The sequence below is a fragment of the Falco biarmicus genome, chromosome 7 (genome assembly GCF_023638135.1).
Source record: "Falco biarmicus isolate bFalBia1 chromosome 7, bFalBia1.pri, whole genome shotgun sequence".
Taxonomy (NCBI): Eukaryota; Metazoa; Chordata; class Aves; order Falconiformes; family Falconidae; genus Falco; species Falco biarmicus.
The window spans coordinates 52,081,661-52,099,665 of record NC_079294.1 but is presented as its reverse complement, the minus strand read 5'-3'; the positions used below and the strand labels follow the sequence as shown (position 1 = coordinate 52,099,665).

The window sequence follows — 18,005 nt, the reverse complement described above, 5'->3', positions numbered from 1 at the left end:
GTTATACGCATATCCTTTAGATATCAGTCCTCAAGGAAAAGAGGAATCACAAAAGAACTACTGCTTGCTTGATCTCAGGAGTTATCAGCTATAATTGCAAATTACAGCTCACAGATAATACAAGAAAGGTGAATATTTATGTTTTCTTGTCTCATTGCAAATGAAAGAAACTCACAGAATAACATTCTAAAATTTATCAAGTCTGACTAATAACTCAGTCTTGTCACACACAGTTATTTTGCACACTACAAAAACTTATCTCATGGGAATACGAAGGGAAAAAGACCAAAAGAATATGCTGCATCTCAACTTCCTCTAATACTAGACAGAGAATTGCAAAGTCAGGTGAAGCTGCATGTGTAACTCAGGAGAGACATAAAGATTTGCCAGTTTTGAGTTAGTACTTGTAGTTTAGAAACAAATACACCAATTTAGGATTCTGCTGTGTAGTGAAGATGAAATACTAACAACACTGTCAGTAATTAGTACACGATAGCGATCATTTCTATACTGTACCACAGGTAAGAGAAGCAAGAAAGATTTAAAACCCCTTAAGGTTAAAATTGAGCGCTATATCATTGGGGGGGGGGAGGGCGGGGGGGCAGGGGAGCCAAACATATAAGGCTCTCTATAATGGAACAAGTAAAGAAATCAGTCTTTTTCATACACACGGGGGAAGTACTCGATATAAAGAGGACTCAGTTCTTGACAGAGGTCTCTAGACACTATTCACTGAACTTATAAATGCCAATACAAACACTCACCTCCCTGCTGCAAAGCCAAGCTTCAAAGCAGCAGGCCATTAGCCTGCATCACACCCCGAACCAGCAGCATCTCCCCCCCCCAGCCCCACATCAGCTCGCTGGATAAAACCTGACGGTGTTTCCTATGAGTGCAGAGCCCACACCCAAACACCAGCAACGCTTAACTACCCACTTCTACCGCATCGTCCCTTCATGGATTTTTTTTAAAGGGTACAGAAGTCCTTGCGTGGTGTCCACAGACCACTCCAGTTTTGCCCCGTTTCCAGAACTGTTCTAGAATTATTATTTTTAACATTGTATTGCCAGCCAGTTGGAACAGGCTTGCCGTTTTAGATAGGCAAGGGCTGTACATAAGTTGCAAGAAGAGTTTGATCTAGTGAGATGTTCAGCACCCACGGTTTTAGCTGACTCAAACAGGACGTACAGATTCTCCTTACTTGAAAGGAGCGTCCCCAACCGAGACTTGTACAGAGCATGCGACTGCCTTTGATTATCACTGAGTGAGACATAAAGGCAGATTTCCTCTTTTTTTACTTTCAAATCTTGAGAGTCTTTCAAAGGACCTGAAAAGTACATTTCAGCTATACACCTGAAACCAATCTTATCCTGTGGATGTGATGCAACAAATACCATAGGTACAAGTAAGTCATTCACATCAGTCATATGAAATTAAAGCAGCGAGAAAACAGCCTCTCAGCTAGCAATTCCAAAGGCCAGATTCTGTTAATATTTAGTCAACAGCAGTTCTGTACCAGGGTATTTGCTAAATTGGATTTGACTTTCAATAGTGCCACAATGAAGGCAAATTTAAACATACTTCATTTCGTAAAGCATTTTTTTCTTTTTTTAAAATCCATGGCAAGGTGTTTTTTCATAGGCAGCTGTTTACTGGTGAAAAACAGAGTAATTACCAACACGCTGGCAGGTTGCTGCCAAGATACATGACGAAAAACACGTCAAAACCACGTCAGGCTTGACAGACTTAGCAAAGCTCACCCACAGTAAGCAGCACTGCACAAATCCCCGACAGGCAGCCTCCGAGCAGCCCGGCTCTGCGAGTCCGGAGCGCTGAGGTCACCTCAAGTGAGGCACGCTCCCTTTAGCGAGGCAGCAAGGGGAATCCTGCCTATCTGGGTAGGCAGAAAAAATACAGTAAGATCCAAAAATTATGTGCACTAATAAGGAAACCAGAGCCTACTTCCTTAAACAGGTATTTGTATATGATTGAATTTTCATTCAGAGACAGTCTCAGTTATAAAGCTAGTTACAGTTCCAATGACCCAACCACAGCGCCCCCAAAGTGAAGCAATTTTTCTTACAACCAGGTAACAACCGAGCCTGCTCATCATCTGGACTATCCTCCACAAAAGGGCAACAGTTTCAACTTCATCAAGGGCCACATGGTCAAAGTCAGGATTAGTAGTGCAAACTCCGCCTCAATGGTAAATGTACCTGTGTAGAAAAAGCTTAGAAAATTTACATCTGCTTTCCCACCAATCTCTATTTAGAAATGTCCGTACAAAGTGTAGCAAAACTGTTGCCAGGTTCATCTCCATGCTTTCTAAACCCACCAGTGGGCTGAACCCTTCTGTCCAGGCCTGAGGACAGCACCGGTACTCAGCTCTTGTGGGCACCAGGTCTGGTTCACCCCTGCCTCTTTACTAAAAACCCAAAAGTTAAACACTACCCTCGTGAGTCCTAGCCCCCTCCGTCCTGGGCTTGCCTCCAGTTATGTACTGGCATGACAACCAGACCCATGTTTCTGCCCCAGCGCAGGTGTTTGCTCACCAATTCACAGCACCTGGTACTATTCTCCTTGAAGTCAACCTTGAAGCTTCTACCAGTGAAGATTCTCCCAGGAATAAAATTAGTACCAATGAACATGCTGGTGAAACTACCCGATTCTTTGCAAACTTGTACTGGCAAACACGTGAAGTCACACCCTCCCTTAACGCTATGAGCCGGCGACCTGGCCTGCACATACTGTAAACTGGGAATGTGAGCAGGATGGATCCTCCACAGACTCACAACAGTTGATAAATAATTTTTTAAAACCCATCAAATCTAGAAAATACTTAGTCATTATGAACTTCGATGCTTCGCCACTGCCTATTTTCTTAGAAACAGAAAAAAACTCTCCTTCCTCTCTGCTTGAAACCAGAATGTTATGTTTCTTACCACACAGCCTGTTTTAAGGACACATCCAGCCCCTCCATCGGGCTGCTCTGTTCTCCAGCTCTGAGCATACTGGTGCGGCTATCAGCGTGTGACAGCGGGCCAAAACCTTCACTCATTCAAACCAGCATATAGTCTGGCAGTCCGAGAACTTTTCAAAATAACTGCAAGCATGTTTGTCAGAACATTATGCTGCTCTTTTTTTGTTTTGTTTTTTTTTTAAAAAAGTGCCACAAATTAATTTCACATGGTATTAATTTGGGCTACCTGAACAGCAATAGGAATGAAATTAATATTATTTTTTTTCACTCACAAAAATCCAATATGGAAATCTGTAACATCCCATATTCTCCTGCAGACCATGATTTTCTGCACTTCAGAACTGTAAAAGATCATAAGCACCAGAAGATGCCATTACAGCACCAAGAACAAATAAAATATGCAATTCACCTACATGTTTTACATTTTTTCCTTGTACCTTTAAGCTTATATAAAACTACATTCCCTATGCTACTGGTCTGCTTATCTTAAATCACAATATTGGATTGCAGATCTATTATTTCATGGCACTCTCAGACAAACGACAACACATTTCCTCCAGCTGAACCCCGTCCAGCAAATTAGAGGAAGGACAGGAAACCAAAAAAAGTTTTTCTGTACACTAGAAAACTAAATGGTATTAAACATGAATTAAATATACTATGTAAGTATTCTGTGAAAACTACAGAGACCTAAGCATTTTCATAGTAAAGCCATTAAGAATTATACTTTAAAACCCAGAAGCTGGGCTCCACCAAGATTTTACATCGGTGTGGGAACAGGTTTAAATGAAACTCCCAAGAGAGTAAAAAAAATATTTCAAAGTTGAGTTGCTGAAAATCATCTGCCTGCTCTTTTATAACACACCTTAAGTCTCTGTCCAGAAGCATACAAGGCAATTACACCCTCCGATTTTTTTTTGTGTACTTTCCTCCCTTTTTTTTTTTTGTTTATTTGATTTCATGGTTCTATCAGGCTTATGAGGGATATGTTGAAAAAATCTTATCAGAAAATGTAGAATTCTAAGGGACTGCTAAAATACCCATATAGTTTGCACTTGAAAAAATGCATTTCCTTTTGTTATAGATGCGCGTATTTGAATCGACCCAATTACATTTTCTTGCCAAATACATTCAGCATGGCTAATGATTAATGAATATAGTGCTTTTCTCTTTATTCACATAGGCTTCTCTCCAAGAAGAAAAGGAAGCCCAGTAATTGAAAATTACCATGCCTCAAACACTGTGCTGCTGCTGGTGTGCATTACCTACTGCTTTTGCAAAGGGGGGGGGGGGGGGGAACACAATATCTAGCTAAAGCAGGATTCAATTTCCCCCCCCCCCCCCAAGTAATTATTTTTTTTTAAAAATGCGAAACTTTACCTACACAATCCAGGAAAGTATTTTAGAGGGTAGAGATTTAGTATTTTAGCAAGGGCATCAAAAATAAATGTTGACAGTAACACTCCTGAGATCACTATGAAAGAATATCATATTTAAGAAAAGCCAGTTCCCGGTTTTAGTTGTTTTGGGTTTTTTTTGTTTGTTTGTTTGGTTTTTTTAAAAAACAAATAAAACCAAACCAACTGTGACTTTAAAAACGCTGCAATGCAAAGTTCTGCTGCGGTCCTCACTTTACGAGGAAACAGGGCAGACCGAAAACACACCTCGAAACTTTTCATTTCTCATCACAAACTTCGCCCGCCGCTCCTCAGCCGCAGGCTGCCCCTCTCAGGGCTCGGGTCGGCAGGCAGGGAAGGCTTCAGGTGTAAAACACCGCGCTCACTCGGGAGCTCCGATTTCTCCTTTCATTCCAAAGCCTTTTACGAACGAGCAGCCCTTTCTTCGGACGGCGTTTCAGCCCCGCCGGCCGCCTGCGGGCTCCTGCGCGTCCGCTTCCCCTGCGCTGGGGCGGATCTTGCGGCGCGCTGTGCTGCGGGGCCCCGGGTGAAGCTCAGCCGGCTCGGCCCCGCGCCCCCCCGCCGAGCCGTGCGGCAGGGAGGCGATCTCTTACCCTCCAGCTCGCCGGGGACGGTGCAAAGTGCAGCGGCTCCGCGGCCGCCCGCACCCAAGCGGCGCGGGAGCGCGGCGGCGGCTGCCCCGACCGCTGCCCGGCATCACGGCCCTGGCCCCCGCGGGCTCCCGAGCACCTGCCCCACTCCCGGGGCCGCTCCCCGGCCCGGGCTCCCACAGGCCGCCCCGCAGCGGCGGGACGCCGAGCGCTGGCACCGGCGCACGGAGAGGGGAAGCCACGGAGCGCCGCAACTCCAGCCGGCCCCGCCGCTCCCGGGCCGGGCTCCCCCCGCTTCCCCGCGGCACGGCACGGCTCGGCACGGCGGCTCCCGCGGGCTGCGCCTACCTTTCATCGCGGCGAGCACAAAACACATCATTTGTCAGGGGCGAAGCGGCGGGGAGCGGAGCGCGGCGGGCAGGGAGGCGGGAGCGGAGGCGGGACGGGACGGGCCCTGGGCGAGAAGCGCCGCCGCCGCCTCAGCAGCAGCCGCCGCCGCCTGCCAGCGGAGAGCCGCGCCGCGCCGCCATCCCCCGGCCCATATGAGGCTCCATGTGACCCGCTGACATCAAGCCAGCCCCGGCCCCCCGCCTTGTTTACACCGCTCGCTCCGTCCCTCCCCTGCCGGCGCCGAGGGGCGGCGCGGGCGCCCGGTCACGGGGCGAGCCCGGCCCGGCAGCACCGCCCCCGCCCGCCCGGCAGCGGGGCGGCCCCGGGCCCGGCCGCACGGCGCGGCGGGGCTGGGCTGCGGGGCTGTCCCGGCCGCCGCACGCTGCTGAGACCGGCCGGCAGCAGCGGCAGCAGCGGCGGCACCGGCTCGCTGCCCGCGGCCTTTCCCCGTCCGCCGTCCCAGTTCACCCCCCCTCGAAAGATCTGTAAGTGTTATTTTAAGTAAAAAAATCCCAAAAAACAAACCCACACTGTATCGAAGCCACATCTGGGCATAACACGGCTATACACTTAATAGTCGTTGACTTGATGATTAAGCAGAACAGCATTTACATTTTAAATCCGTCTGGTGACGGGTTTCATGCTCTCCTAGGATTTACGGGGAACGCGGGAAGCATTATAGCACTGCTGGAGTTATTTCCATGTACGCGGTAGCATCAGCTGTCACCACACTGTCAGTTTGGGAGGTGAAGTTTTGCATCATTAATACGCACACATCCGCCCTACAAGAGGGGCAGCGCAAGGCTGAACACAGAAAAAAATTCTAACCTATGAAAAAATAAAACCACTTTGGTGAAAATTGCATTAACAAACCCAGTAGCTTTTCCAATCCCTATCCTAGCCGCTGGAAGAGAGTGTCACAACACATAAAACTGAAGAAAAGCATTGATGCATTACAAGCTATTTAACAGGGGACAGAATATAACATTTCATAATAATTTAATCAGAAGTATAAGCATTTAATGAAAATAAGACAAGGGAAACCAGATAAACAGAAGCCAGAGGAAGCATCTTGGTATCTGAAACAAAACCCTGTATTTAGAAAGAGCCTTTATGAGACAAGGACACTGAAACAATCCGTTATTAAACGGCCCCTAATGACTAATTCTCACCTATTTCCTTAATGAGTTCTTGATACAGCATGATATTATTTAAACATGATAAGACGCTATCCAGGTGTACTTACCATTTATCAGTCTAGTCATTCAAATCCCATTAATGCAAAATATTGTTTAAATATTTTATTTAAAAAATAATAATCCAAGAGCTAATCTGGTGCAGTAGTGTAAATTTAGCTAACATCTTCAGCATAAAGTTTTTGATCTGGGTTTGTCATCCTTACTTACATTAAGCCGTTCCTACCAGTAGCACTACAAGTACTGTGAGGTACTGCTCAGACAAGTTACAGTGGCAGATCTGGTCCCAGGTGGGTTTGTGTTCATGGAGTTTTATCTGCAGCACATGTTTTAAAGTTGCGACGCACTGCATAGAAAGCTTACAGGTCACCCTGGACTGAATCAAACACCACTGACAGTGCTGTTCTGATCTCTTCAGAACCTGGAAAATGCTGCTTTTACGTGTGGGCCAGCTGCTGCTGTGGAATTTAGATGCAGTCAGACGACTTGCAGCAAGCACGAGAGAAAAGAATGTCGTCTTAATATATTGTAACGTGGAGTTAGATCGTTGTAAACATTTCACTCTGACACAGCAAGTAATGTCAGACCTATGGCTTGAAAAATGTCACAGTCCATTAGCGCTAGTTGTCTTGTCAGACATTTAACCTTAAGGTACACAGCATTACATTATTACTGATCTGTATTTGTTTCCAGTCCAACTGAAATGCAACTGGTAATCTGGAATGACATCTGATGTGCTAAACAGCTTCAATAATAAGCAGGCAACACAGATTTTGCATTCTTACAGATGCCTTGCAACGGTTGCTTCATAAAATTATAGAAGATTGGTCATCAGATATTTTAAGTGAGAAGAGCACATTTAAAATACTTTATTGTTGTCAATATCCCATCTAAAGCCATCTGCTAACTGACTTCTGTATGTATAAACATCCATTCACACTTCAGTTTTCTGGCTTGGTTTGACCTCATTATGAAAATGCAATTTAAAATCCGTTTCCTCCCAATTTACCAAACTATTGCAACACTGAAAGTCTCACTCAAGTTCAGACACCATATCAATGACAACACAAAGACAATGTGACAGTCAAATAATACTTAGCTCAGTATTGCAGTTTACTCGTCATGCAACTGCTCTCACCGATTTGTACAGCGGGGTTTCATTTGACATCTATGAATGCTCCTTATTTTCCAGAAGCTTGTACTTGATTGTGCTTGTTACTCAAGCATTTGATAAATACCGACAAAACACGGCAGGATTCATACCCCTACTGTTCACAGGAGCAAGAAACCACACCTCAGCCTACACACAATTCTTTCCTGGATTTCTGCATCCAAAGTCCTCCTGAAGGCATCAAATCTATGTATTAATGGTTCAGACTAAGTAGCGGCCTGCAGAGCAGACCCTGACCACATCATGCGTTCATCCTTTGCGCCACCTTTTCTTCAGAAAAGGCAGCAGCTGGTCCCAGGAGACAGCCAGGCCTGTTACCCAACAGCCAAGGCACCTTCTGTGCACACTTGGCAGGGCACACAAGCATCTCCTGCTCGGGTACGTGCCCCCAAATGTGGGGTGGTTCCAAACCTGTGCTGCAGCTTCTCTGTGGTGCCAGAATGTGGCCATTTTGGCAAAATGGAAATTCACGTTTCAGTTGCGACATTGGTTGGGAGCAGGCTGCCTGGACCTACCTGGGGCTGGCCTGCTGCCCTGACCCGACCATGGCCAGCACAGGGTGCAGAGCCTGGGCACAGGGCACAGGTTACAGGGCACAGAGCCCCGGCGCAGGGTGCAGGGCACAGTGCGGAGAGCCCCACCGCAGGGTGCAGAGCCCTGGCGCACAGTGCAGGGCACAGGGTGCTGAGCCCAGGCACAGGGCCTTGGCACACAGTGCAGGGCACAGGGCGCAGAGCCCTGGTGCAAGACACAGGGCGCAGATTCCCGACACACTGCGCAGGGCACAGGGCGCAGAGTACAGAGCCATGACACAGGGCACAGGGCCCCGGTGCAGGGCACAGAGCACAGGGCGCAGAGCCCCAGCCCCGGTGCCTGGCATGCTCCTCGCGCAGCCTGCTGGTGAGCAGCTCCGGGGGGCCGGGGGTGCGCGGTGGGCTCCTGCCCTGCTGCCCAGCTGAGCCACGGCAGTTGCACTCTCGCCCGCCCCAGCCCCAAGGCCCACCGTGGCCGGGGGGAAGCTGTGAGTGCTCAGGGCCCGCTGCAGGGGAAACTTAAATTCTAACCACGCTCGAATATCCAGGAACTACAAATGTGAGATTGCCAGTTTAAAGGTCTCCACGTGTTGTGTAACCTTATCACGTATTGCTCTGGGTTGTGTCGATATAAAGGGTGTTCAACTTGTTAGCCTAACCACAAGCTGCTGCAGCAATCAGAGGGAAACAACTGTTTCTAGCAACCTTTTCAACCTCTGCTAGGGGAAAAAAAAAAATCTAAAAAAATTAATGTTGAATTGCTAACAGAGAAAGGGAAAATACCCATGACAGCTATTTGCACTAGTAATCAGGGAACTAGTATTTGAGTAGTCTAAGCACAGGACAGAAAATATTGAAAAGCCCTCCTCCTCCACCTCTTTTTAAACCTACTGAGCAAAGTAATACATTCAGCTTCCAAGATGAACCAGTAACCACTCCTAACTACTTGTTCAAAGACATCCCCAAACAGAAGTAGTTTAAATGCAACTAATTAAAGAAGGATGTTTATGTTGTCCTGACTTGGAACACCAGCGGAGGGCATTTCTGCGGACTGTCAGGTCATGTCCATTCTTGCCTAAGTGAAGCTGCATGGTTATGCTTCATTCAGAAAGAATTCTGAGACCTCCTTATCGCTGAAATGTAAGATTTGACTAGTAAATGCAGGATGTAACCACTACACTCCTTCTGTATACAGCAGTGGGGAAAAAATGCTCTTAAAAGAAGAAAATGTGTCACATAATAACCCCGTCTGAAGGAGGTATAACCGCACAGGATTGTTATGAAGCTGAAGTTGTCAAACAACTACAAGGTACAGCATTTACCCACTGCTCTATCACCATCACATACACAACTGCATACAAATCCTCTGGCAAAGAAATAACTGCATGCTGCGTTCTCCCATGAAGATGAAAACTTGACTTACTGGAAAAGAAATGTGATATAAAACCATTTCAATAAAATCATCCAGGGCCTCCATATTTTCAGTTTTTGCAGAGACAGCTTCTTCCCTTTGTTAAAATGACCTAGAGCTAAGTTTTCCACATATGTTTTTGCTTAACAAAAGAGCTTAGACTGTCAGTATAAATTTACACGATCATGCATATTTTTAATTGTTTTTCTGAAGTTTTCATGGGCTTTTAATGAAGTAAGTTCTTTAAAAGTTCCAGGAAATCTTGTATTGATTCAAATAGATAGTGGTAACATTTGGAAAGGCTCAAGTATTTTTCAGTGCTTCAAACACCTATAGAAAATTCCTTTCTTATCAACATTTAAATATCTCCTCTGAGGAATTAAACGCTGGCCAGAGAAGGTGACAGTAGCTTCCTGGTAAACAGGAAAAAGCAGGTGATACTGAAAGTGAAGCCTCCCCCAACTGCAACCTAATCCTAATGTCAGGTGAAGTGTTCAGCTCCCAGGTCATTACAGGGATGCAGCGCTAGATGCAACAAGAGTTTGAAATGCACAACAAGTTCTAAGCATTGTGCTGTTGCCTTTTTGGCTTCTTACACAACAATAATTATATGTGAAACCACGCAGGTGCAGCAGTTGCAGCAGCCTTGTTTACCAAATACATCCAAAACAAAGTGCAGGAAAACTGCAGCCCTAAATAATCTTCAAAATGCAAGTCACAATTCTGTCCACCCTACCGACAATCACGTTTTAAGGAGTTTCTAATTGATATACGCAACACTGACAAAAAGAAAATTGTTGTTCCTAAACACATTTCCCTTCTCTAGATTCAGTGGTATTTTAATCTTCATTTATTTCTAGCCCTCCAAGTAGCACACTGTCGAAGATGAATCTGAGGTTGTCCTCATTAAGTTGCCTCTTTTTCATCTATTTAAAACTGCTGCTATGCTGACCCTGCAATCATACCATTTTGCTTCAGACAAAATACCTTCCCAAATTCTTGCTGAGGAGGTGTGCTTTTGTGCAGCATGGGCCTCAGCTATATGTCTTAATCAAGCCATTTTATACACTACCCCACAACTTCCAATTAAGTACATTGCTATCCACAACTTTTGAACTGGTTGCTGTGCTTTGCCCAACAGCTGCTACAGTTCTGCACCTGCTGAAATGAAGTATGACTTGACAAAACGTTTTGGGGTTCATCTGGATGAAAGGCAAGTCCAGAGTCATTATCATCAGCTAGGTATGCTGTCGGCAGTACAAGATGTTAAAGATCTAATCAATTGGATTGTCACCCAGTTTCCACTGGCCTTGAAATCCCTTGAAAGGATGTAACATTTGCCGCTTTTCAAAATATAGGGTAACAGCAGTACACTTTCGAATTAAAGTGATTAGAAAGATGAGGCTATGGCCAATTAATCACCTGCCACCAACTGCAAGTGGGTCCATGGAAAGATTACAAGGTTATCAAGAAATCAATCCAACTGCACTTAGTAGTCTCTGCCTTCTCTCCACACCTAAAACATGGTTATGAAGTGACGGGTATTGGAGTACTGATCGTGCTGCCACTGCCGAGTCCCTGTTGGATCTCAGAGAGATTCTCATCTATAGGCTTTAAAAGTTGGTCTTAGATCACACTGTCAAACCTTCTTACAATGTCCTAACATTAATGCTGCCAAAAAGCAGGAATTATTTGAAAGCTGTTAGAGCTCTCAGTTTCATGCATAATCTTACCTGCCTATTTTTGGCCGGTGTTGCTTGCCAAAAACTGCAGCTGTGTATTGTTCAGCATATCCCTTTTGGCGGGGAAAAGTCAATGGATGGTGTAAAACCTACTGCTGAGATAACTGTCAATAGCACAAAGCAAAGCAAGATACTGGTTATCCTCAAAGAAGCAACTGTTAGACTCTTGTTTAAGGATCATCATCATAGAGTCATTCTTTGGCATAAACAGGCTCTCCAAAGAACCACCTTTCCCTGTAAACCTGCTCAAGAGAATTGTGTTGGTTGTGGTGAAACATCTTCAACATATTTTGGAATCTTCAAAAGTCCTTTTGCTCCTTTTCAGCTTGACGTTCGAGCTTCAGCAGCACAGAAACAGCCCTTGGGAAGCTGCTCAGTTAACTGACCATACTGCTGGTGACAAACGAAAACAAATGCCCAGATGCAGAGATACTGGATGTCAGCCGTACAGGCGATAGTGCCTTTGGAGGCTTGCTGAAAGCAGACAGAACTGTGTAAGCGCTTTGGTCCCTTTCTGAAAAATATCTTAGTAGTATTGGAAAAGTTCTTACTTGTCTAAAAAGCCTTCGGCCTGCAGCCTTTTCAGTCAGTTTTATGGGCAACAACTGAGTTTCACGAAGTATTGGGTCCAGTTCCCCAAACTTAGCGCATACAAGTCATTTGCAGAAGAATCGCAATGCTCACAGGGCAGCCCGGTTTTCATGCATTCCCACAGGAAAGGAAAGTGAAAACTATTAAGAATGTTCCAAGCCTGCCTACTTCTCCCAGCAAATTTATGACCGACCTGACCACTGGCTTCAGGTCTTTAGCCAGTTACGTATCAGGGTAAGTAACAGTTGGGTTTTTTTTCCCTGAGGCACATTGATCAAATGGTGGTGTTTTGTTTCTTTAATCCTTGGGTTTCTCTTTCTGCCCTCTTCTGAATCATCAGGGATGGCCAAGGCAGGGAGAAAAGGCAGTGGTGAGCAGTGTGTGAGATGAAGTGAGATTATTTCTTTCTCAGAATCCCCCTCACACACGTGTCTGGCCAGATGCAGCCCCAGGAAGGAACCCAGTGGGTTTCTGGCCTTCTCCTGAGGCATGGTTCAGCAGTCAAGATGAAATGGGCATAACCCAGCGGATCCTTTGCCACTCCGTGTGCCTAGGGCATTAATAGCATTTTAGTCTATTTCCTCTCTGCTTACAGCACAGGCTCTAATCTGTTGACAAACAGAATACTTCAACTACGCTTAAGAATAACCAGAGAAATGTAATAGTCTGCAGCCTGTGGACTGCAGCCAAACAAAATTGTCTCTTCTGCCTCCAAACTCTGGAAACTATGCCTATGTCACAGCTGCCAGAGAAGAACCGAAGCAGTCTCATGTACGGAGCAGAGGGGTGAGGGTGAGGAGCCTTCATGTGCTGAATTTGCCCTGCACCCACTTCCAGATTGATCTAAATTAACCTAAAAGAAACTGTAAGTATGCCAACATCTAAATTGTTTCAGGTCATGTCCAGCGTCAAAACTCCCTCTTATGCTACATGAGATCAGTAAACAAATTTTCCCTCTTTTCAAGAATGTAATTAAGAATGTGAGATTTAGTGGGACAAATAAGCTGTGCTGGGCATTCAGAGAACCAATGTGGAAATTATTTTTCTTTCATGGAAAACAGAAGCATCTGTCCAGTCAAGCAAACCAAGCAATGATTCTGCGTTATGAAATACTCTTTTTATAACTATTGACATTTCAGTCAGCTGTGCCACATGTCAATAGTGGTTTTATTGCTCACATTTAAACTACAGCTTTCAGGACAGGATTCATCTAACTTGACATTGTCTGATCAGCAGCATATTTCCTGCTCCTGTGAGCATATACATTATTTATACAGCTTTGCACTGGAGAGTATTTGGGCTATTATGAGAAAAAATTTAAGATCTGGCATGCTTTTATGCCTCAATGCAAACTACAAGCTTAGAACCACACATGCTTTCTAAGACAATTAAAGTTTCATATTAGGCCTCTCTCCAGAATTAGTCTTCAAGTCACAGCTTATCACAGCCTTCTAAGCCTGACTCCCTTCTTTCCAGCACAGCACTTAACAGACAGGTCTCAAATGCTGTGCGTGTCACATTTTCTCCAGTTCCTCCTCAAATTAATACTGAGCTCCAGAACAGAAATACTGGAAAGCCTAACATACCTTCTGATCACATACCAGCAGATCACTGTTAATTTCTCCCATTTCTCACTTCTTGGTATTCTGATGGTAGCTGGCAAACTGGTTTTTTTAAGAGATCAAATGTTATTGTTCTAATTAAACTCCAGCAGCTTTCACTCCAGATGTCCTCCCCCACAGCACCATTACATTCTTAAAATCATGGAAGAAAATTCATTACTTCTGATGTGTTAGTGAAAAATACATGGCAGCTGATTATGGCTTTCAAGGCTTCAACCTTAAGGATAAAATAAACTTTACTGATCTATTTTCAAAATTCAATACAGCCTCAACCACTCTATTTCAAAGAAACAAAACACTGCATACCTACTTAGAGTGCTAAATAAACGATGATACAGTTCCTGGGCGTGAAATCCATACAGATAATTCCTTTGCGTAGCACTGATTAATAGACATGATAAAGTGACACTGTTGAAGGATATTAGACTTTAGCAGAAGCAAAATAAGAAGATGATTCACTCACAAAGGTAATTATTTGAGAGCATTGTTTTACTAATAATCACCTAGTTCAGAGGAGAACACCTGCACAGTACCTTCTTTTACTTCAAAAGGGGGGTGGGGAGAGCAATATTCTAAGCTGATGAATTTGATTACAAAGCAGAGCATATAGGGCAGACCACCTATAGAGAATGATCCATTGTTTTATATAAACCCTGGTTTTTATAACCTGCATTTGTATTAATTTAGCTCGAGACAGCATTTTTTTAATCCTGTTTAGAAAGCAAAACAGGTAAAGGATTTAGAAACCTTCTCATTTTCTATCTTAGTAATTTAATCTGAGCTACTACCACTTGCTTGATAAGAATAATCTTGAACTCATAATTTAAAACTCATTAGCATACACCCATCTTACAGAAAAGAATCCGCCAAGCATTTTTCACATAGGCACATCAATTCTGATTACTTCAATTCAATTTTAAAGGATCTTTGACAGGGCTACTGAAAGGCTTGTCAAAGAACAAGGAAACATTATGACATTCTTTCCCCATATCCCTTTCCAGAGCATGAAATATGAGGGGCATTTCTAATAGAATCAAGGCTAATTTAAGATACCGTTAATCTTTACTTTAAGGCTGCTGTGGCTGGGGAGGTTACCTCTAGCACACGGCAGCTGTTCTTCAGCGCACATCTGTAGTCCGGTTCCAATGCATACCCAAGTTATTAAATAACAAACTTCTTGACATAATTCAAAGCAAACATATTGCAAGCATGTATTTTACAAGCTACAATGAGAAGACATACTTAAATTTCAATAGAGGTTGTTTGGTTGTTTTTTTTTAATTTAAAAAGGTATCTGCTGCTTTTACTCATTCTGTTCATTTTTAGCTGAAGGACAAAGAGTATGTTTTTTCTTTTTACTGACTGGAAACTGCTTCCCCAAAATACTAATTTTGCTATTTTAAAATGAGTCATTTATCTGCTTTCTAGCATGAACAACTGAAATGGCTTTGTATTTTCAGTTACAGTGCATCATCAGAGCTGTTATGCTTTACATCTGTTCAACAAGCCTGTTACAATTATACAATCCACAAAAAGCCGCACGGTAGCGACAGGTAAGATACACCGCATATAGCGGGCCAGACCTTGCTTCCTGCACACACCCCAGCAGCCCCGCTGAGACCAGTGTGGTCGCCCACGCTCTGGGGGCAGACGGCACCGACCAATCCAGCACGCTGGAACACGGCTTTTCTGCAGACCGCATATAAAAAGAGCCAGGTGTTCTGCAATACCTGGGACAGATGAGTAATTTTCAAGTGAAACAGAGGTGCGTGAGCTGGGCTATGAAGCAACGAAAAAGGAGATACGTGCCAAAGAATCAAAAAAAAAAAAGAGAAAATAATTACTCGAAGACATAGGATGTATATCAATAAAAAGTAAAAGACAAAGAAGACTGTAAAAGATCAAGGTATGTTTCTCTATGCCATCACCAGAATGATAGCAGCGAGAAGAACCCCTACAATTCACTGATCAAAGACAAAGTGACAGACTGCCCACTGCTGAGGTAAAGCCTGTGAGGGACGGAGACAAGCTCTTGTGCAGGTGACTAAATGGCTGCAAGGTGCTGAATGAACAGATGACACCATTTTTTAACAAATCTGAGATGAATGGAAGCTGGATCACTTCTAACAGAAGAACTGAAGAAAACTTCAAAAGGAGGTGAAGAAGACCTGAAGTTCAGAGATATTGATGCAATCTGCACCAAACTGCTGAGGAAGGAAGCTTCTGAAGCACCACTAAAGATAGTTAATGCAACATGGAATGAACACAAATTGTATCAAATAGGAGAAGAACTACCAATGTGAAACTGCTAAGGTAGGGCAACCTACCTCTATGTGAAAAAAGGGAGAGGACTCATGCTACTTGTAACCAGAAAATCATGATCATTTTTCCTTCACAGCCTTCTGCTTAGTAACTTTGAAAAATCATACAGAAGAGATGTATGTTAAAAATCAAAGGGTATCCTGGTAGAAGCAATTACTTAAAAGATTACATTCTCTTGTAGCATGTTTCTGAAAAATATAAAACACTAGACAACTCTGAGCCTCAGTTTTAAGAGAATGAGAAAATACAGCATTCTCCGTGACAGCATCTTAGCTCTCCTCAGTGTCTATGATACAAATCCTGTATTTTCTTCCAGTATTGAAGTGAAAAGGAGACAAGTGGCAAATGGGAGCTGGTGCTAACAGAACCTTTAAAGCTCTGTGCCCAAAATCAAGCATACTACCGGAACGTGCAGCGATGCGCCGGACAGAAGAGCCTCTGTTGCTCTCAAATTTAGGAATGTATCAGTGCCTGTGGTAAAGACAGTCTGCTAATATTCTGCATTATGCTGTAGATCCAATAGCAAGGGTCCCCAAACCTTGTTGTTAGGGCCAGCCCATTCAGTGACGGTAACTATATTTGATTTTGGAACTGGGCATTTTTCTGCAAGACAAAGGAAAACCAGGTAATTTTGGGTCCTCAGTAGTTTGCATGCTTATATAGTTGGGGTCTTGAAGTCCCCTAGGAAAAGGAAAGAAATTACACATATGAACTAGTCTCTAGAAGCTCCTAAAGATCTCTGAGAATAGCTAAGAGAAGGGAGGAGCAACTGCTGCTGGGGATTGAGTGCCTTGTGTTCCTCAGGGCTGCGAGCCACTTTGTTCAGAAGGCATGGTATCTCCTTGAAAGAGCGTCGGAGGGGAGCCCCATGGACCCTCCCAGCCCACAGCAAGCTTTCAGGTGTGCACTGACCTGTTACAGGAAAGATACACCATTCCAAAGCTCTAGACTTTTTACTTCTTTCTTCCTAATCTTGTCTTTTCTTCTGTTTCATCTATATAGATGTTAGCCTTACCACACAGCATTCAAAGCCACACAAAAGCATTTATTCTGTGTCAGACTTCTTTTCCATTTAAGGCTGGTACTCTGCAAAAAGCAATATGCACAGTTTCATAAGGGGAAACTAGTGCATTATTTTTGCCTTCACAAACTCTAGCCCTTCCTCTTTAGTTGTCTAGTGATCCCAAACTGAAAACATGCCAAGACATTGCAATATAAATGCGTCATTGGTTTTATCAACCAAATAAGAAAACAAATGTTTTCAAGTAATCGTTATGTTAAAATTAAGCCTACAAAACATTTAACAGTATTAAGGAGGAAGAAATACGCTGAATTTTTGTATGATGAAATCGAAAGGAAAAATTTATAAAGCCTATAAAAGCAGACCCAGACTTCCTGACACAAGAACTAAATCTCATATCTGGCCCCCAAAATCCATGCATGATCAGTGGTCTACCTGTATGAAAGTGGCAGCAGCTGGGGTTCACACTGGGGTTTCAGCTGGCATAGTAACAGTAGGCAGGGCTGTCATTTTCCTAAGTGAAAAAGATGCTATCTTTGTCAGGAGAAAATTGGAATGTGTTTCATAGTGCTATACCAAATCTTCAGGTCCAATACAGCTTGAGAGGTGTATCACAAATACTCTGTGAGCACTGATGACCGTACAGCAAGGGCAAAAATCACTACATTTGTAGAGGTCTTATATCAGGTAAAAACTTTCAGTACAGATATTCCTCCTTCTTTGTTATCTGAAGTACATGTTGTCACTACTTGCAGTGCTGATTCAAGTTGTTTCACACCCAGCCATCTAGCTCGTTTTTGCTTTCATTTTCTCATGAAAATAGAAGGGCAACCTAAGGCAGCACCAGCCTGGCATTAGTTGGTCCTACCAATTCATGGGAATGTCTCAAGTGGTAATTATTTAATGTACCATGACGCTGAGCAGGATACAATCATCCCAAATTGTGAGATCATGTTCTGCCACATTTCAAGTGCTTGTTGCTGGAGATGTGACAGATTACTGATGCGATCCAAAATCC

General features: G+C 43.9%; 1 protein-coding gene across 3 annotated transcripts in view; it reads right to left on the bottom strand.

The window, feature by feature from the left end:
- Positions 1-18,005, bottom strand: part of RORA (RAR related orphan receptor A) — a 384,551-nt gene that overhangs the window by 69,366 nt on the left and 297,180 nt on the right. Inside the window, exon 1 of one of the 3 annotated variants that reach the window (XM_056347867.1) lies at positions 5,337-5,584. The exons of the other annotated variants lie outside the window; for them this stretch is intronic. Within the exon in view, the coding sequence (XP_056203842.1) occupies positions 5,337-5,367 (31 nt within the window). The 5' untranslated portion in view covers positions 5,368-5,584. Of the gene's footprint in view, positions 1-5,336; positions 5,585-18,005 lie in introns of those variants that run through there. 3 annotated transcript variants of the gene reach the window in all.